Source organism: Myodes glareolus, chromosome 4 (assembly GCF_982192425.1).
Source record: "Myodes glareolus chromosome 4, mMyoGla1.1, whole genome shotgun sequence".
NCBI classification, from domain to species: domain Eukaryota; kingdom Metazoa; phylum Chordata; class Mammalia; order Rodentia; family Cricetidae; genus Myodes; species Myodes glareolus.
This window is the reverse complement of record NC_142029.1, coordinates 106,807,760-106,827,855: the sequence shown is the minus strand read 5'-3', so window position 1 is coordinate 106,827,855 and position 20,096 is coordinate 106,807,760. Positions and strand designations below refer to the sequence as shown.

At 55.6% G+C, this 20,096-nt stretch overlaps 2 protein-coding genes across 2 annotated transcripts; both read right to left on the bottom strand.

The window, feature by feature from the left end:
- Positions 1-2,094: 2,094 nt before the first annotated feature.
- LOC125400334 (uncharacterized) lies at positions 2,095-12,326 on the bottom strand. Its single transcript, XM_087905850.1, has 6 exons — positions 12,227-12,326; positions 11,111-11,308; positions 10,657-10,786; positions 9,493-9,910; positions 5,220-9,408; positions 2,095-3,839 (listed from the first exon to the last, which is right to left on the bottom strand). Exons 1-6 carry the CDS (start codon positions 12,247-12,249, stop codon positions 2,435-2,437), a joined length of 6,363 nt encoding a protein of 2,120 aa, XP_087761976.1. The 5' UTR covers positions 12,250-12,326; the 3' UTR covers positions 2,095-2,434.
- Positions 12,327-14,572: 2,246 nt separating this feature from the next.
- Positions 14,573-19,934, bottom strand: Sts (steroid sulfatase). The gene is made up of 10 exons (XM_048434310.3): positions 19,535-19,934; positions 19,104-19,256; positions 18,757-18,878; positions 18,529-18,651; positions 17,646-18,066; positions 17,096-17,232; positions 16,531-16,668; positions 16,169-16,328; positions 15,698-15,819; positions 14,573-15,459 (listed from the first exon to the last, which is right to left on the bottom strand). Exons 2-10 carry the CDS (start codon positions 19,250-19,252, stop codon positions 15,152-15,154), a joined length of 1,680 nt encoding a protein of 559 aa, XP_048290267.3. The 5' UTR covers positions 19,253-19,256; positions 19,535-19,934; the 3' UTR covers positions 14,573-15,151.
- Between the last annotated feature and the right edge of the window lie 162 nt (positions 19,935-20,096).

The following is a 20,096-nucleotide window of genomic DNA, read 5'->3' as shown; positions in this document are numbered from 1 at the left end:
TGCAAGAATGTGTTGCATTCTTTTATGTTCTATTTTTAACTCTGTGAAGCTGTGTTACTTTGCCTGCCTAAAACACCTGATTGGTCTAATAATGATCTGAATGGCCAAAGCTAGGCAGGAGAGAGATAGTTTGGGATGCCAGACAGAGAATAAGTAGAAGGAGAAAGACAGAAGGATTGAGGACCAAGAAGTGAAAGAGGAAAATGTCGGGGACCAGCCACCCAGCCTCACAGTAAGCCACAGAGTAAGAAGTAAAGAAAGGTATATAGAATAAAGATAAAATCCCAAAGGCAAAAGGTAGATAGAATAATTTAAATTAAGAAAAGCTGATGAGAACCAAGCTAAGGCTGGGCATTCATAGGTGAGAATGATCCTCCATGTGATTTATTTGGGAGCTGGGGGGTGGATCATTTGTGGGTCTGTGCCCAAGGCTGGTACAGCAACTTCCTGGGGGTGAATCTACCCCCAATTTTCTGAGGAACTGCCATTTTGATTTCCATAGCAGCTCTATAAGTTTGTAAAAGATTTTCCCCCACAGATAACCAGAGCAATGTAGCTAAAGTGTTGCTCAACTCAGGCCAGTCTTTAGTGTAAAAGTTTTTCAGGGACTTGAGATTATTAGGCCTGTTCATATTCCGATATCAGACCCAGGAGATCTGACACACTCTTTCCTTATATGTCACCTGTACACACATGGAAGACATTCTTTCTCAGACATAAACATTTACAAAATGTGGGGATAAACTTCTTTTCAAATATCCTTGTGACTCATAAAACAATTAGAGCAAAAGTTGCTTTAGGTGTAAAATATAAATCCTACACTGATTCTTTAAAAATTTGTTATCTTGCATCTGGTTTGAAAAAGTTTTTATTTCCTCACTCTGAAGCCAACTTATAGGCAATCTTCAGTCACTGCTGGCCAGCAACTTCCTGTTATTTAATTTTGGTGAACACCTCGTCAATCTTGTTTGAGGAACCATGATGTGCATTTGTAGGCCTGTCTTTGTGTCTTACTTTACCTATGACACCATCTACACTGTTTATTTTATAATTATCATCTAAATTTATTATTTTTTCTCTATAAAGTAATAGATCTTCATCATTCTTTTTTAGAAAATTTACTATATTATGAGGTCCCTGAGCGTTTCTTGGTTTAGGAAGTTTCTGGGGAGAGAGTTTTAGTTTTCTCTTCTTTTACTTTTCCTCATTTCTTGACCTGTGTTTTCTGTTTTTCATGTTTGATGTGGTGAATATATTGATTTTGTGCTTAAAAATCTTCTCATCTATTATCATCTCTACCTTAATTATCTTCAGCTGTCAGCATGACGTAGATTAGGGTAGTCTGAGAGAATGGGGATCCCAAGCGGGCGGGACTTCCTGTCCACCACCCAACCTGTCCGTCACTCCCAGCCATGCCTCGGACAGGAAACACCATCGCCTGCATCATCTCCCCGATTGTCTCTGTCGTTGGCTCGTGGGAGCCAGCATTAGCTACTTCCGGTCCAGGCAGCAGTGGGGATGCCTGAGGTGCAGCGGTGAGCCCCCCCATTCCTGTCGCCTGTCCCCACCCCTTTCTGTCCCACCCTCCTGTCCCCGCCCCTTGCTGTCACTCAAAACCTTCTGCTTTTATTTGTTTCCCTTGCTCTTTTATTTGCCAAGGATGTGAGGGCTGGGACAGGAAGTGAGGGGGCAGGACATACCGGGCTGTTGGGGTGACTTCCTGTTCTCTTCGCCTGCACAAACCCCGAGACCGTCAGAAGACATCATCCTCGGTGACGCCGTAGAGGCGATGACATCATGTGATTCCTGACCCCACCCTCACACCTGGGATATGAATAAACTTTGGGCATGTTCGCTCATTCATTCCTTCATTTCAGCTGCGAGTTGGGAGCGAGGCCGACGGCAGCAGTGGGACTTCCTGCAATCTCCATCCTTCCTGACTCAGTTTCCCCATGGGACCCTCATGATCATCGCCCACTTCCCGTCCTGTCGGTGACTGACAGAAGACTGCACCCCCAGGTCCCACCCCTTCCTGTCCCCATGGCCCCTTCCTTCCTCCCTCCCTCCCACTCACAGACAACTGCAACCGCCATCTTTGTTGCTGGAAAAAAAATGTTTTATTGTAAAACTTCCTGACCAGAGGTCAACAGGAAGTGAACCAGAAGTAAACAGAAAATGGACCAGAAGTGACCCAGAAGTGGCATGAAAACATGGATGTGACTCCGGGAAATCCCGCAGGCCGCCGCACAGCATCATGGGAGACATGGGCCTGGGGTTCCCATCACATTGATTGGTGATGTTGCCGTAGGCCCCGCCCATCCGGCCCCAAAGGATACTGGGAGACTGTGGACGAAGCCTGTGTCATGGTGGGGGAGGGGCGGGCACGGTTTCCCTGAGCACGAGCATGGCGGCGTCCATTCCATGGGAGACAGGCTCAGTCCACGTGCACAAACACAGCCCTGGCGACATTGCCGCTGCCTGGCACCCAGCAGCGATAAAGTCCGGTGTCCTTGAGCGTGACAGGCCAGAGTGCAAGCCACCCCCGTGGGTCCACGTGGGCGCGAGATGAGCGCGAAGTTGTGGACAATGACGTCACCTGTGTGTGGTCCGGCAGCTCCCATGTCACCGGGGCACCGGAGTTCCCCGTACCACGGCATGCCACGCGCACGCTGCTCCCCACACGGGCGGAGACCACGGGGACAGCATCCACGCCTGACATGTGCCTCAGGTGCCCCGCATCGTCTGCCTGAGCATCCGGAGACCCTGACCCCACACTTAGCGCCACAGCGCCAACGTAGATGCCTGAGGCATCCGCAGTCGCGCAGCGGTAAATCCCGGCATCTGCCCATGTCAGTGCAGAAACATGGAGGGCACCATCCACACCGTGGTGGAAACGGCCACGGCCACGCCCGCCCACCAGCTCTGTACCATCAGGGAGGAGCCAAAGCAGACGTGACCGGGGTGGGAGCCACGCAGACCCTGGGCAGCGCAGCGTGATCGTGTGTCCCGCGGTAGCCGTGACAGATTCCCGCGTGGTTGTCGGGGCCACAACCCTGGGTTCAGGGGTCACGGTGAGGCGCACGGCCACACGGGCCTCGCCACCCTCATTGCGTGCAATGCACTCGAGTAGCCCTGCGTCCGACGCCCGCACCGCACGGATCTCCAGTGCGCCATCTGCCAGCACTGCCAGTCGCGACCATGGCGCAAACGGCGAGGGCAGCACCACGCCCCCAGGCAGTGCCCACAGCACGCGGGGCGGCGGGACACCCTCAGCCCTGCACGGGATCTGTGTCCGACCGCCCAGCGGCACCACCACATTCGCTACAGCGCTGTGGATCCGGGGCGCCAGGACGGCCACACGGAGCAGCGCCACAGAGTGGACGACGTCACCGGCCACCGTCCTCACCGTGCACGTGTAGTTTCCGGCATCTGCACGTCGGGCCTCGCGGATCTCCAAAGTCCCGCCTGCGTCCATGCTGTATCTCCCGGATGATGGTGTCACCAGCACAGGCATCCTCGCAGGTGACGTCCACATGGTCTCGGTGGACTGTGAATCCAGGGCCAGGGCCGCTGCGCATGGGAGCCGAGCCGTGTCGCCGTAGCGCACATCCACGACCACAAGGTCCATGTGCGAATTCCGCGATGGAAACCTGGAAGCAAACCCAGATGTGAACTCAGGAGCCGCGGGGTCGGTTTCCACGAGGATGTGGACGGTGAAGGCCGTGTACTCGTCACCCGCTGAGTTCCGTGCCATGCACACGTAGTCGCCCGCATCACGCTCAGTCACGGATGCCACGGACAGGGAGCCATCGAGCGCCACGGAGACTCGGGAGTCGGGGCTGCAGGGACAGGAAACAGGCATCAGGGGCGAGACTAGGGCTCGCGGGAAAAGGAAGTGCCCAAAGGTAACCATGCAGTACACATAGGTAACAAGGAAGTGCCCATAGGGAACGAGGAAGTGCCCATAGGGAACGAGGAAGTGCCCATAGGGAACGAGGAAGTGCCCATAGGGAACCAGGAAGTACAGATTGGGAATAAGGAAGTACCCATTGGGAACCATGAAGTAACATAGGGAAATAGGAAGTGCCCATATGGAACCAGGGAGTACACAGAGAATGAGGAAGTAACATAGAGAAATAGGAAGTACACAGAGAGAACAGGAAGTAACATAGAGAACCAGGAAGTGCCCATAGAGAACCAGGAAGTGTATATATGGAACACGGAAGTATCCATATAGAACGAGTAAGTGTCCATAAAAAACCAGGATGTACCCATAGGGAATCAGGAAGTACCCATGGGGATCCAGGAAGTACCTCTAGGGAACAAGGAAGTGTCCATAAAGAACCAGGATGTACCCATAGGGATCCAGGAAGTGTCCATAGGATACCAGAAAGGACCCAAAGGAAACCAGGAAGTATGCATAGTGAAAAAGGAAGTACCAATAGAGACCCAGAAAATGCCCATAGGGAACAAGGAAGTATGCACAGAGGAGCAGGAAGTGTCCATAAGGAACAAGGAAGTGCCCAAAGGGAACAAAGAAGTGCCCATTAGGAACAAAGAAGTGCTCATAGGAAACAAGGAAGTACCCATAGGGAACCAGAAAGGACACATAGGGAACCAGGAAGTATGCACAGAGAAGCAAGAAGTGTCCATAAGGAATCAGAAAGTGCCCATAGGGAACAAAGAAGTGCCTATTAGGAACAAGGAAGTGCCCATAGGGGGACAAGGAAGTGCCCATAGGGAAACAAGGACACATAGGGAACCAGGAAGTATGCATAGGAAATCAGGAAGTATGCATAGGGAACCAGGAAGTACCAGAGGGAACCATGAAGTAGACATAGGGAACTAGGAAATACCCATTAGGAAAGAGGAAGTAACATAGGAAACCAGGAAGTATCCATAAAGAACCAGGAAGTGCCCCTTAGGAAACAAGAAGTAGCCATAGGGAACCAAGAAGTAGATATAGATAACCAGGAAATATCCATAGTGAACCAGGCAGTACCAGAGGGAACTAGGAAATAGCCATAGGGAACCATGAAGTAGACATAGGGAACCAGGAAGTACCCATTAGGAACTAGGAAGTACCAACAGGGAAACATGAAGTACCCACAGGGAACCAAGAAGTGTCCATAGGGAACCAGGAAGTACCCTCAGGGAACCAGGAAGTGCCCACAGGGAACCAGGAAGTGCCCCCTTGGTCCCAGAAAGCACCTGCTCACCTCGCGTGTGCGTCCAGCAGCCTCCGCGATGGCAGCCGCCACAGCATGCGTGGGAATGAACCCCCCACGACCACACAGCGGAGGCGCAGATCTGACCCGCGGGGCACATGGATGACCCGCAAACCCTGGGATGTCACTGCCACGGGGTCATGTGATGTGATGCGGTGCAGACCACGAGATGCGGGTGGTGCCGGGGGCCCAAGGTGCCCGTGGATCCGTGGCCAGAAAGGCGGGATCACTGGGCGGGGTGACACCGCCATGACAACTGATGGGAGATGGGGTGGGGTTATAGTTGCCGTGGAGATGACTTCCTGTTGCGGCCTCAACGATGTCATCTCCTCTGATATTGACATCTGCACGTCCACTGGAATGAGCAGGGCCTTAGCAGAACCGGAAGCAGAGAGGTTGTCGGGGGGCGGGCGGGCAATGACGTCACCCACACCTGTGATAACGATGACGTCATTTGTTGAGTTCCGGACAACATCGCCAATGACATCATCCATGGCAGAAGTGGTGACATCGCCGGCATCTGGGGTAGTGAGAGGCACGGTGGCACTGACGGTGTTCTCGGCGGTGACATCATTTCTCACGATGTCATCCCAACGGTTGACATCGCTGGCGGTCTCCTCCTTGAAGAAAATGGTGGCAGTGCCAGGTGTGCGGTCAACCACGGGGTTGGGACTCACAAGGTCATGGACGACCTCATGTTCAGTCTCAGTCTTGACATCATCCAAGAAAGCAGTGACATCAGTCGTGATACCCATTATGTCATCGGAGGGAGTGGTGACGTCATTGGTCAAGATCGCAGTCACAGCGTCATCTGAGAACACAATGGCGTCACTGGTCGTGGTATGGGGCATTATGTCATCGTTGGTCACTGCGATGACATCATAGGTTGCTGTCTTAGTCACAGCATCATTTGAGGACATGACAGTGATGTTTTGGACAGCCCCTGTGACCCTGCCCTGTCTCAGAGCTGTAACAGGAAGTGATGTCACTGGCCAGGCATGATGGGCAGGGGAGGCAGAGAGCCCGCCCCTGTGGGTAACAACAACTTCCTGTTCCCACAACAGGCTCAAGGGGCTCACGGTCCCACGCCTCCTACCCGCCTTTTTGCCCAACTTCCGCCGAGGTGGAGTCACTTTCGTGGGCGGGGCCTCGGGGACAGGAAGCTGGAGTTCCTCAGGCCCCGCAGGACCGGAAGTGGGGTGTGGGATTAAACGGTTTCTGTGTTGCAAACGCTTCCGCCCGCGCCTGTTTAGTGGGGTCACAGTGATGTGATCAGTGGGCGTGGCCGGGTTTTCCCCTGACCTGGAAGTGAAACTGGAAGTTGTCAGCAGAAATTCCCATGGCCGCTTCCGCCTCCTGCTCCCCTTCAGGTCTGGCGGGAAGGCGCTAACCGGACCTAACCGGAAGTCCCCACCCCGCGATGGCCGCTGCTCTGAGGACCCAGAAGCAGAAGCACTGGACGAAGTGCCCCACACAGAAAACTGCAATGGTCTCAACGGCTGGAAGTCGCCAGTTGCAGAGGAACCCGATTCCGAATCCGGCTGGAACCGGAATGTGGGGGATGAGGATGGAGCCTGGATAACATCATGGCGCCCAGAGAACCTTAGGGATGGGGCCTCCACCGACTCTTCCTCCTCTGCCGTCTCCGCTTCCTCCTCCTCGGCGCTGGGGGCGGAGACGTTGGCGGCAGTAGCATTGGAGGCCACGATGATGTCAGTACCGTTGATGATGACATGGGAGCCGTTGATGCCGTCCCTGTCTATGACATCAGGAGTATTGATGACATCATAGAAGTCAATGAACTCGGTGGTGTTGGCAGCGGTGCTGTTGGTGACGTCATAGGAGTGGGTGACCTGACCTTTGCCGGTGGCCTCACTGGTGAAGGTGACATTAGGAGCGTTAGCGATGTCAGCGCCTATGACGTCATAACTATCTCTGACATCAGCGATGCCATCAGGGTTTTGGGTGACCTGAACTAAGACTCCACCGACTTCTGCGTTCCTCGCGGTGACGTCCATTTCCCCCCTCGCGGTGTCGTCCATTTCCCCAGCGACCACGGGGGCAGGGACAGGCACAGTCCCGATGACGGCACTTCCGGCCATGGTGAGGTTCCGGGCCAGGACTCGGGCGAGGACGTCAGCCCAGTGTGCCGGGCTGACGCGCGGGTTCGTCACGTGTACGCGGACGCGCCTCACGTCCGCTACCGGTTCCCATATGTGCGGCTCCGGTCTATCGGGAGACAGGGAAGGGTCGAGTGACGTCACTTCGAGCGCGGCCTGATTCAGTTTTCGGCGTCTGAAGAGTGACTTCCGGTTCTGCTGTTTCTTGGTTTCTGCTTTCCGATCCGCATTGCCCACTTCCGGTTTCCCAGCTGTCAACTTCCTGCTTCGGGTCCGTGACGTCAGATTACTGCCTCGCCCATCATTGCCTCCTAAGTCCGGGGTTCTGACTTCCGGTCTCGCACGTATAAGGTCCTCGGGCTCCGCCCCCCAGGCTTCCTCATCGCCGTCGTCTCCGGTGACAACACCGCCAACATCATCACCTCGCGACTCGGAAACCACCGCGAGCTCCACGGCGAAGGCGTCGCTGCCGACTTGATTGACGGCCAGACACCGGAAGAATCCGGAGTCCCCGCCCCGCAACGGCGCCAGCACCAGACTTCCGTTCCCGTCCACGGCTGCGCCTGATGACGTGTTCACCCCACGACGCAGCAGCCGCCCTCCAGGAAGCTCCCAGGCCAGGGCGGCGGCGCCCGAAACGAAGCAGGGCAGCGTCAACGCGGCACCCGGCGGCTTCTGCAGCGTCACTGCGTCATCGCCGCGCAACGGACCCGCGCTCGACGTCACGAGCAGGCGCCGCACCGCCCGGTCCTGCGAGGCGCCGAACCCGACGGTGGCGACGCAAACGTAGCGGCCAGCGTCATCCGGCCGCGCCGCGCGGAGGAGCAGCGAGCCATCGCGCAGGATGGTGACATCGGAGGTAGGCGAGTGCCGTTTGCGCTTCCGCCAGGAGTCTGGCGCGGCTTCGCTGATGTCATCAACAGGCGTCCCAAAACTCCGCTTGTTTCTCAGGACACCACTGCGAGTCGACAGAATCCGTCCACTATGGCTGCGCCAGGCGCCTGGCGCTGCATCGCGAACGTCATCACCGCGCGTCCGCGTTTTTTCCTCAGGCTGCGGTTCCGACAGTGTCCTCTCTCGGTATGCGTCATCGCCCGGCGCCGGGGTCTCCCGCTCCCCGTCATCATCTTCCGGTGCCGCCAGCGTCCTCGTTACCATGGCGCCGCCCGGGAGACGCCAAGCAACCCTGGCCGGCGCAGAGGCGGTGACGTCACAGGGCAGCCGGACCTCCTCCCCCTCCATGGCGATGACGCCGCCGGCATCCGGGTCGGGCGCGATAGCGACCCAGGAAGTAAGGTCATCGCCAGCGCTAAATATGGCGTCATCGGTACCGTTGAGAATAACGTCACCGTCCCCTTCGGTCCCCGGCAGTGTCCGCGAGACCCGCGCCTCGTAGGTCAGCAGCATGCGCCGGGCTGAAGTACGCTTCCGGTCAAGGCGCAGGCGGAAAAGGCGGGGCGCGCGTAGCCACACCCACTCTGGGGGCGTGGTCAGGTTTACTTGAAGCCCCGTGTTGTAGAGCGCTTCCCCATCATCCGGGTCCTGGGCATAGCAGGCAGTGGCGTCATCGCCCGCGAAGCTTCCGTGTTCAGTTATGGCTCCCAGCGACACGCTGACGTCACTATAGTAGGCCAGCAGCCGCCATGCCCGCTCGTGGGCGTCGCGTGTCACCTCGCAGGACAGGGCGAGCGTCATCGTTGCCTCCACGCTTAGTCTCGCCCCTTCTCCTTGCGGCTGTACCGCGAGCACATCTGTCATCTGTGGAGGCCCTGCCCCGCTTGGGTCACAGGCCAGCGTCACGCGGTTCCCGTGTGCGTCCGCTAGGTCCAGGCCGATGTCGAGGTTGCTGAGCGCCATGACGTCATCCTCATCTGCCATTACTTCTCCTTCCGGTCCGCGGGTCCCGTTCCGCAGAGGGGAGTATATGGCAGGGGTGGCGCAGGTGATGTCACCGGCTTCGAGGTCGCGCAGGTCCCGAGACAGGAAGTGGGCGGGGCCAGCACAGACGGGGCAGGAAATCCCGGCCTCTGCACCTTTGTCCTTCCGGCAGCGCAGAGCAGCTGAAAAGGGGGTGGGGCCAAAGTGAATTAATTGTGACTCCGCCCCTCAATCAAGCCCTCTTCTCCCAATCTCCGCCCCCTGACCTCTGATCCTGGCTGTCCATTTGCCAACCCAGGCTGCGCTTTCGCAGTTGCAGGCCCAGGGGTTCCCGTGAAGTGAAAGTGTCTCCAGCAGTGGTGCGGCCAGTAGCAGTGTGGGTGGAAGTGATGTCAATGCATTCCCAGCAAGCGACAGGTGCCGCAGTGTTGACACCCTGAAGGGGCTTCCAGCCCAGAAGTCCCGCCCCCCAAGGAGGTTGAGGGTTGCCAGCCCTCCGGGTGGCAGTGATGTCAGCGCGTTGCCCTCCAGTGTCAGCAGCCTCAGCGATGTCAGCCCCAGCAGTGCATTGGCGTCCAGTGACGTCAGGCGGTTGTGGTCCAGGTGCAGCCGTGTCAGTGCATGCGCACCACGCAGGGACCCTGACGTCAGCGTGTGCAGGCGGTTGTAGCTCAGCTTCAGGACCTGCGAGGTAAGGTGGGGCAGGTGGGCGACATTGATTAGCATTGGTGATGACGTCATCCGCACCAACTTTACTGGCTTAGCGCCTATGACATCATTGAGGGGAAGCAGTGACACCGTCACTCAGTCCTCTGCCAATGGTCTCGTATGCTGTGTTGTTGATGTCACGGCTTTGCCTTGGAGACGTCAGCGCTCCGCCCCTTTGTGACATCATAGCTGTGAAACCTTAAAAGACGTTTTCTCCTCCCTGTTCCTCTGGGGATGATGTCCCTGCTCTCCTCCTTTATGACGTCATCTCTGTGACCCTTAAGGATGACTTCATCCTGTTGAACCTTTCACAATACCGTGTGGTCCTTCTCTCCGTGGATGACATCATAGGTATAAATGCTTAATGATGTCTTCTAGTGCTCCATTCCCCTGGTATCATTTACCATCAGGGAGGCCTCACTTCAGGATTATTTAGAGCTATGATGTCACCAAGAGGTGGAGCAGGGACGCAGACGAACGAGGGCTGGAGGATGCCTGTGATGTCACAGACAAAGAAACCATGCAGGGGCCGAGTAATGACATCATCAAGACTTTAGGCCGAAGACATGAGCAGAGACTGTGACCCCCTGCTTCGTGCTTTGCTACCATGGCAAGGTGGAGGGCCAGAGAGGATGACGTCATAGCGAAGGGGAGGGGTGACAACACTGACATCACTGAGTATAAGGATGATGTCACAGATGGACGGGGACGACATCACGCACCTGCAGGGCTCCTAGATCACTCATGGCGCCGTAGGGAATTTCCTCAATCTCGTTCCCGTGCAGGAGGAGGAGGCGGAGCCGTGTTAGCCCCACCAAGGCAGAAACAGGAAGTGACGTCATGCCGTTGTACCTGGCAGGATGTGTGCGGGTGACTCACATAGGAGGAGGGTAAAGGACTAAACCAAAGGACCTGAGGTCTGCACAGGAAGTGCCCTGAGTGACTGACAGGGGAGGAGGAGGAGGGGGAGGGACTAAACGAGAGGACATGGGGTCTGCACAGGACATGCCCTGGGTGACTGACAGGGTAGGGGGAAGAGGGGGAGGGACTAAGCCAGAAGATATAGGGTCTGCACAGGAAGTGCTTTGAGTGACTGACAGTAGGGGGGGGGGATGGGAAGTGCTCTCGGTGACTGACAGCATGGGAGGTGGGGCCGGAAGTGGCCCGGCTACTCACCCCAGGTTGACCCTTTCCACACTCCGCGAAATCCCCGCAGGAAATGATGTCAGAGACCGGAAGGTGCAGTGGACCTCACTGGGGACATAGCAGGCGCAGCGGGCCGGGCAGGGCGGGACTTCCTGTTCCGCTTCCACATCCAGGGCCCCCAGCAGCAGGAGGAGAAGCACGGGGTGAATGCTCCACCCGCAAGGCATCCTGCGTGGAGCGGGACCAAAACATTCGTCAGTCACAATCCGGGTGACGTCACCGCAGTCCAATGATTGACACCTGTCAGTGACGTCACCGCTGTTTGCAGTTTGGGGCGATGATTGACAGACATCTCGGCCACGCCTGTATTATGACGTCACTGCCATTTTGGTGCCGCGTCCACTTCTAATTTTTCTCAGCGCGATTTTCTTTCATTTCGGGGAAATTTTGGGTTTCTTTTCTCTTTTTCTCGCCGGCCCCCGTGGCGCCACTGCCCCGCCCCCACCCAGGTTTTTTTCATTTAAATTCCAGGCAGGGCTGTTTCTGCTGACACCGCGCGATTTATTTTCCGCTGAGCGGGGGAGATTTGTCCCGAGAGATTTTTTTTTTCCGAAATTTTCCGATTTTTTTAAAATTTTCTTTTTGAATTATTTTTTATTTTGAAAAATTTTTTATTATTTCGTTCCTCAAATTAAATTTTTTTTTCCTCAATCGCGCCGCCGGCACCGTGACGTCAGCGGCTGGGAATTCCGCAGGCGGGAAAAACCCCCTGGGGCCGGAGGCCAAAAAATAGGAAAACAGAAAAAAAGCCCGAAAAAACGGAAGAAAAAAACGGAAAAATTCTCAATAAATTAAAAAATAATTTCAGAAATGTCGCGGATTTTTATTAATTTTATTTTTTAAATAATATTTTTCTCAAATTCGAGGTTTTTTTTTTAGGTTTTTTCGATTTCCCTGCCGCGCCCCTGCCCACAGCCCCGGGAGACCCCGCGCGGAGGGGGATTCCCGCCCGCAGAGGCTCACGGGAAAACGAGACCCGGACCCCGCACTCGCGGTCATCCCCCTGCCTCCGACCGCGGGGAAATGGAAGAGAAAGCGAGGCACGCGGTGCACGCTGGGACCCCGCGACCCCCGGCCCCCGCTCACCTGCACGCGCGCTCGTCCCGCATCCGGGGAATCCCCTCGCTGCCCCTGCGTCCCCGGCCCAGGAAGCCCCACACTTTGTACCCGCGGGCGGCCACGCCCCTCCCCGCGTGACCGTGGGGGCCGCGACCACGTGACCCGCCCCGCGCGCGTCCCCCCCTCAGCCCGTGACCGGAGTCGCAGGGAGGACTCAGCTCCAAGCACCCAGGAAGGACTGAGTTCTTAGCACCCGGGGGGACTGAGCTCCCAGCACCTGAGGGGGCACTGAGCTCCCAGCACCCGGGGAAACTGGGCTCCCAGCACCCGGGGAACTCAGCTCACAGCACGCGGGGGGGACTGTGTTTTTAACACCCAGTGGTACTGAGTTCTTAGCACCAGGGAGGACTGAGCTTCCAGCACCCAGGGGGACTGAGTTCCCAGCACCAGAGAGGACTCAGCTCCCAGCACCCGGGAGAACTGAGTTCTTAGCTGCGGGGGGAGGGGCTGAGCTCCTATCACCGGGGGGGGGGGGGGGGGGGGGACTGAGCTCCCAGCACCTACGGGGACCGAGTTCTTAGCACCAGGGAGGACTGAGCTCCCAGCACCCAGGGAAAATGAGTTCTTAGCTGCTGGGGGGTGGGGTGGGGGAACTGAGCTCCCAGCACCCGGCTGGACTGAGTCCTTAGCACCCGGGGGAACTGAATTCTTAACACCAGGGAGGACTGAGCTCCCAGTACCTGGGGAAACTGAGTACTTAGCTCCCAGGGAGACAGGGAGACTGAGCTCCCAGCACCGGGGGGGGGGGGGGGGGGGGAGGGGGGAGGGGAACGGGACACTGAATTCTTAGCACCAAGGAGGACTTAGCTCCCAGCACCTGGGGGACTGAGTTCTTAGCACCAGGGAGGACTGAATTCCCAGTACCAGGGGGGACTCAGTGCAGCACCTGGGGGGAACTCAGCTCCCAGCGCCCATGAGACAAAGAGAAATAAAAGAGAAGTAAAAGACAATAAAAAAAAGAGATAAAAAGACAGGAAACAGTGAAAGTTGGAAATAAATTAAAATTAAAATAAAAAAATATTAAAAATTTTAAATTAAATTAAAACCGTTGGGAAAATAAAAACATGAACTAAATTAACGGGAAATATTTGTGGTTTTTTTCCATCCTGCGTGACTTTTGCTTCCTCCTCACACATGAAAATCGCTCCCATGTGCAGGAATTCGCTTAATCCGCAGAACCCAGCGACTTTGTTAATCTGATTTAATTTCATTTCATAATTCTGTTATTTTATTTTTATTTCATTTATTCATTATTTTTAATTATTCCTTTTATTGAATGCTTTTATTTTTCATTTTGTTTCGCCTTTCGCTCAGTTTTACTGGATTTCGCTTCATTTCATTCATTCGTTTGAATTTACTTCATTTCTTCACTGGAATAATATATGCTAATATATGCATACATGCTAATTAGGGACTAATATATGCGTGGCATGCACTGTTGGAGGGAATTCTCTGGCCCTGTAGTAGGGCTCATTTGCATATATGTTAATGAGATCATTGCAGATGCTTGTGTCAAGAAGGATCTGGAGATTCAAGGTGCTGTGGAGGCCCATTTGCATATGCTAATCCGCAAGCAGGCGGATCCACACTCTTTATGATAATGAGGCTGTAATTTAATAATTTATGTGCACATTCACAACGATCCTGTAATTTATGCAAATTTATTACAATGAGCTTTGTAATCTATGCACATGCTTAAGTAGAAACCAGAAACCACCAACAGCCAACAATACTCATTTGCATATATGTAAATTGGGCAGGTAATCTATGCGTGTAATTATCTAGCAGCGACTCAAACATGGTTTAAATCATGTGGCCTCATTTGCATATATATTAATCAGCCTGTATGTGCAACCCTCAAACCCAGAGCCAGGCATGAACAGACTCTCATTTACATATATGCTAATGTGACCGATAATTTATGCGGCAAGTCCCCACCTCCCATGAATCTCAGAGTTCACACTGGCGCCCTACCCACCACATGCATGACAGGCTGAGCACATGTGATGGACATGGATGTGAATTGGGGTGGGAGGGACTTCCTGTCACACACGTGACATCACATGTCATGCATGCATAGCCCAGGATGACCCTGGGTCATCACACGCTCACCTCACATGGCCCCGGGTGCAAATTCGATTTTCTCGAAAAAAGTTTTCGAAATGTTTTAAATTTATGATATTTTTGTTTCAAAATCTCGATTTTTTAAATAATTTCATTTTCTTTTTACTATCTTAAGAATTTTTTTCCCATTTTCCCTGAGATTTTTCTTTCTTTTTCACCCCAAAATCACGAATTCCATACAGTCGCACATGCTCTCATCGCCAATACTGCTTTATTTCTGTGTTGTGCGGGGGAAAATTAAATATGATCGTGTGGGCGTGTATCATATATGTTAAATTTTCATTATCGTGGCCACGCAGATTCATTTCTTCCGGATCCATGCAGGGTCAAAATAAGAGGAAAATAAAAACTAAAAAAACCAAAATCAATAAAGAAAATGGAAAATAAATTAGAATGAAATAATCACAAAGTGCGGATTTAGTGTGTGTCTGGCAGCGCTGGGTTTCACTCTGTGTTCATAGAAAGACTGATTGGAACTGGCCATGGTGTGCATGTGGGGCTCACATGCATGTGTCAGACTTCAGACCTGAGCCAGGGCTGTCGCACACGTGTGTGTCATGAGCTGCATGGCGGGGTTCACATGGGTGGGGTTTTCACAAGCGTGTGTCTTCATGCTCAGCGGCGAGTCCTTCATGTGTGACGGGTATGCGAGACCCGTGTCCTTCATTTGTTCACATGTGTGTGGTGGGGGGCGATCCGTGATTGTCACGTGACTGGGAAGCGGGGTGTGCTGGGGTCGCACAGGAGTGACACGTGTGTCACATGACATCACAGCTGCAGCCAAGGCTTCCAGACCAGGTTGCTGAGTGACAGCTGCTGGGGCACCGCAGGATCGAGCGTGTGTGTATGTGCAGCTACTGCCTCTTCCACAGCCGCCAGGACAGCATGGTATCGTGGCTCGGATTCTGGGGTCAGGGGGTGGCGCTCACCGGGGTCGCGGGAGAGGTCAAAAAGCAGTGGGGGGTCATGGCGCGTCACGTGTCTGCCGAAGCAGAAGCACACGTGCGAGGAGAAGCAGCCATTGGCACCCGGGTCGAAGTTGGGTGTGAAGTAGAAGACTTTCCAGAGGGCAGAGCCTGAGGGGGACAGGTGTGAAGCATGTAACATGGGACAGAGGCATGTGACACATATCACACACACAAGAATTATTTGTCACATGTGTGACTTCAGAGGCGGGACCTATTTCACACACATGCGACTTATTTCACAGACATGTGGCGCATTTTACTCACGCATGACCTACACACACCCCCTTCACACACCCGTGACCCATCTGACACATGCCTGACCCGTGTCACATGCATGCCTGCTCACCATCCCGCGGCCACCAGCGCACAGCGTTGAGGTAGGCATTGCAGTAGTGGAAGAGGAACTCGTGCTCCGACCGCAGGCGCGTCCCCTGCAGGAGCGGCATCAGGTCCCGGCCATCGATGATCCTGCAGGGACAGGTGTGTGTGACACGGGATGCGGGGAGAAAGTCCTGCCCTCAGAAAGTCCTGCCCGCATCATGCCCATCCATAGAAAGTCCTGCCTCGATCATGTCCAGCCATAGGAAGTCCCACCTCATCATGCCCATCCAAAGGAACTCCCACCCTTATCATGTCAGGCCATAGGAAGTCCCGTCCTCATCATGCCCACCCACAGGAAGTCCCGCCCCAATCATGCCTATTTACAGGAATTAATTCCTGTTCCCTCACATGTCAATCCATACAATCCTGCTCCCACACATTTTAACGGTACTTCCAGTCCTGCCCCTTTCCTGGAAGTCCGGCCCCGTCCGCTCACCTGTCGGTGGGAAGCTCCGCCCCCGCCAGTGCCAGCACCGTGGGGAAGATGTCCATGTGGCTCGTGGGCTCCGCTAGCTCCAGGCCATGGTCGAGCTCCCGCGGGAAGCGGACGACACCGGGGACACGGATGCCACCCTCCCAGTTGTTGGCCTTGCCACCTGTGGCAGCGGAATAGAGAGGATCATGGGAAAAAGGGCGGGGCCAAGGCAGCTGACCCCTGATCAGCATATCCGCCAATCACAATGCAGCAACACGGGTGACATCGTGGGAAGGACGCAGACTCCCATGCAAACACATAAATCACAGGTGTCACGTGTTCTCGCAAACAAAACCAACACACACGTGACCCGCAAGCCCAACCTTTATAGATCCCGTTGCTGCCACCGTGCATCTCGCCCGCACTGCTCACTTCCTCCACGTGGGCGCCGTGGTCAGACGTGAAGTAGACGAATGTGTTTTCCGCCAGGCCCAGGCGGTCGAGTGCGTCCAGGACCTGACCTGTGGGGGCGGGGAGAGCATGGCCACACGTCATATAATCACACGTGTGACATCACATAAATACACACGACATCATCACATATATCCAAGCGTGACATCATCACATACATTGACGCGTGACATCATCACATAAACACAGGGATGATGTCGTCATGCAAGCACACACATTACATCACTTTATCACACACGTGACAAAATCACATTAACACATGGACGACATCATCACACAGTCACAAGCATTACATCATTACATATATACATGCATGACATTATCCCATAAACACATGGATGATGTCATCATACAATCACATGCATTACATCATCCCATAAACACACGTATAACATCGTCACGCTGTTTCACACGTGACATCATGGCAATCTCACGTGTGACGCCTTCCTGCGTCTGCCAGGTTCCGCCCCTGCTCACCCACGCTCCAGTCCAGCTCCTCGACTGCATCCCCATAGGCCCCATGGTGGCTGCGGCCGGAGAATTTTGGGGCCGCGAAGTGGGCAGTGTGGACGTGGAGGAAGGAGAGGAAGAGCAGGAAGGGCGCATGTGCGTGCCTGCGGGCGGGAGGGGGTGAGGGTCTAGCCTTAGATCTCTCCCATATTACATGTGTCAGACATGCATGATCATGACACAGGACACGCAAGCAGTCTAACCTCGGAATCCACACATGATATTGTTCACATGTCCTGTGTCTAAGAACATGAGACACGCTCATGACATGCGAGAGGACGCATGTGTGATTGTTAACACACATGCAAGGCATCAACTGTGTGGGACACGGGCATGGACACAGGGTCTAGCCTTGGACCACAGGCGAGATGTGAGACTCCTACCATGTCTGCAGTGGTCTAACCTGTGACCATGTTACAGAAAAGTGGTCTAGCCCCAGACCTCACACGTAAAATAGGTCACATGCGCCATGCACACGTATGATGCACATATGACCTATGTGTTACCCTGCGCTCACCTCTCCAGGAAGCTCACGGCCTCCCGCGTGAGTCGCTGTGTGAGTCCCTCATACTCAGCCGGCCGCTGCGCCAGCTCGAACCCGGCCATGAGGACGCAGTTCGCGGGGCGGAAGAAGTGCAGGAAGGCGAAGAAGCCAGCGGTCACAGCAACCGCGAGCAGCACAGGCGTCACCACCAGCGCCATGGGAACCCGCCCCAGCCCCAGGCGCCGCAGCAGCGCGAGCGTGAGCGCACATAGGAGCAGTGCCTGCACGGGCACACGCACCACCCGCTCTGCGGAGTCGAACACGGAGCCCGCGCCGGGGCGACAGTCGCGCAGGTTCGTCAACGGGAAGCCGTGGAAGGACTCGAACCCGTGCCGCTGAGGGTGGTGGCAGAAGTCGTCCCGGCGGTGGCAGCTCAGACCCAGGTGCCACTTCCCTGTGGGTCAGGAAGGGGGAGGACACGCGTGTCTGGGGTGGAGGTACGGAGATGTGTGTCAATCACGGGCGCGAATGGGGGTCACGTGACATCGTATGTCAAGTGTGCAAATAGTGACATCACATGTAAATCACGTTTCCATGACACGGCACCACACCCATGAAGGGCGACATCACATGATATCATGCATGAAGATGGGTGGCCACATGTCAATAATGTGTAGTCATGGGTGCGAATACCATCATCATGGTTGTCACGTGATGATCACGTGTTAATAATGACATGATGTCATAGACATGAGCAATGACGTCATGTGAGAAAAGGGCAGTCACGTGACATCACTGGTCACCACACGTCAGTCGCGTGTCCTTCCTGTCGTGTGCATGCGTGAATGATGAAGTCCCGTGTCAATCAACCACGTCCCGTCATGTGACAGCGGTTGCAGCCCCGCCCCCCACGCACCGACCAGCCCCGTGTGGTATCCGTGCTCCTGCAGCCGCTGTGCAAAGGTGACCTCGCTGGGGGGAAGCCCGCCTGACGATGCCGTGAACAGGAACACGCCGAAGCGGTTGTGTGACGCCATGCCTGGGGAGAGCGGGATCGGGTTGGTTCAGACTGGTTCACACTCGCTCGCCCTCGCACCCGGCCCCCCATGCGCGTGCACGCTGCCCTACCTCCCTGTGCACGCACCTGAGCGCACCGAGTAGCGCCCCGTGAGGAAGGCCGCCCTGCTGGGCGTGCACAGGGGCGAGGCCGCCAGGTGCTGGGTCAGCTTCACGCCCTCGCGGGCCATTCGGTCGACGTTGGGAGTCCTGCAGGGGGTGGGAGAGATGTGTGTGCGATGGGCGTGGACGGGCGTGAGCATGTGTGACAGGCGCACACGTTACTCACTTGTCCACATTTGCAGGCGCGTGTGCCTCTGTGTGTGTGTGTGTGTGTGTGCTTTTGTGTGTGTGTGCCAGCGAGTGTGCAAATGAGTGTTGCGTGTGTCACCTCATATGTGTGTCATGTGCACACACGCATTCCCCGGGGCCCACCTGAGCGTGCGGTTCCCGTAGCAGCCGAGGTCCCCAATGCCGAGGTCGTCGGCCATGATGAGGACGAAGTTTGGCCTCTCAGGTTCGCGTGCGCTGCACACGCCTAGCAGCAGCAGCAGCAGGAGCGCGAGGGCCGGGGGTGGCGACATCGTCCTGGGGGAGGATGCGACCGCGTGAGTGTGCAAATTTGCGCACGCGTGTGCAAGGAACGGGTCTGCGCCGTGCGTGTTTACGTCATGCATGTCCGCGTCTTTCGTGCTTACGTCATACTTGCTCGCGTCGTGAGTGCTTACATCACACGCACGACGTGTGTTGTAACGCACGATGTTCTCACAGGCACACACACAGACGTCTCTCGTATCCCCATTTCCCACGTGTTTACGATCCTGCCTCCCCCTCCCTCGCTCCCCGGGGCCACGCAGGTCACATACGTGTTCGCCGTTTGTCTGTCTGGAGCTGGGCGCGCCGCGGCGGGGGCTTTGTTGCCAGTGTAGGAGCCCGCACGTTTGTTGATGGACTCTTTGGGGTGTCGTGGTCGGGGCTTTGCCGCTCGTGTAGGAGCCCGCGCGTTCGTCGCTCGACTCCCAGACCGCGCGCGCTGCGGGATCGTCCCGCTACCTCAGGAGCCCTTATCCTCTGGCCGCCGCTTCTGCCGCCCGGGGCCGCGCGGGTAATGTACGAGTTCGTTGACCGAATGCGCAACCCCGGTGGCCCCAGCTGTGTTTGTTTGTTTTGGCCCCGCCCCCCCTGCGCGCCCGCAGGTGTCAGTCACCGCCGAGGGGGCGGGACAAGCGGGGGCGGAGGTCACGGCCGCGCTGACCCTGGTGTGACCCGCGGGCGGAGGACTCAGCACAGCACCCGGCCGGGAGAAAAAAATGTAAACACTCATGACCGGTGTCATCAGGGAGGCGGCGGGGTCACGTGAGCGCAGGGCCCCGCCCCTCCTCCACCCTACCCCTTTCTTCCCTCCCCTCCCCTCCCCGGCCGCCACGG

Excerpts from the sequence above, each read along its gene's own strand:
- LOC125400334 (XM_087905850.1), bottom strand. The coding sequence starts at position 12,249 with ATGCGGGACGAGCGCGCGTGCAG. Across the intron at positions 10,787-11,110 it reads GTGGAAAGGGTCAACCTGGG|GTACAACGGCATGACGTCAC; the intron begins GTGAGTAGCCGG and ends ACATCCTGCCAG. Across the intron at positions 9,409-9,492 it reads ATGGACAGCCAGGATCAGAG|CTGCTCTGCGCTGCCGGAAG; the intron begins GTCAGGGGGCGG and ends CCCCCTTTTCAG.
- Sts (XM_048434310.3), bottom strand. The coding sequence starts at position 19,252 with ATGTCGCCACCCCCGGCCCTCGCGCTCCTGCTGCTGCTGCTGCTAGGC. Across the intron at positions 18,879-19,103 it reads TACGGGAACCGCACGCTCAG|GACTCCCAACGTCGACCGAA; the intron begins GTGGGCCCCGGG and ends CACCCCCTGCAG. Across the intron at positions 15,820-16,168 it reads GCGGAGCTTCCCACCGACAG|GATCATCGATGGCCGGGACC; the intron begins GTGAGCGGACGG and ends CTGTCCCTGCAG.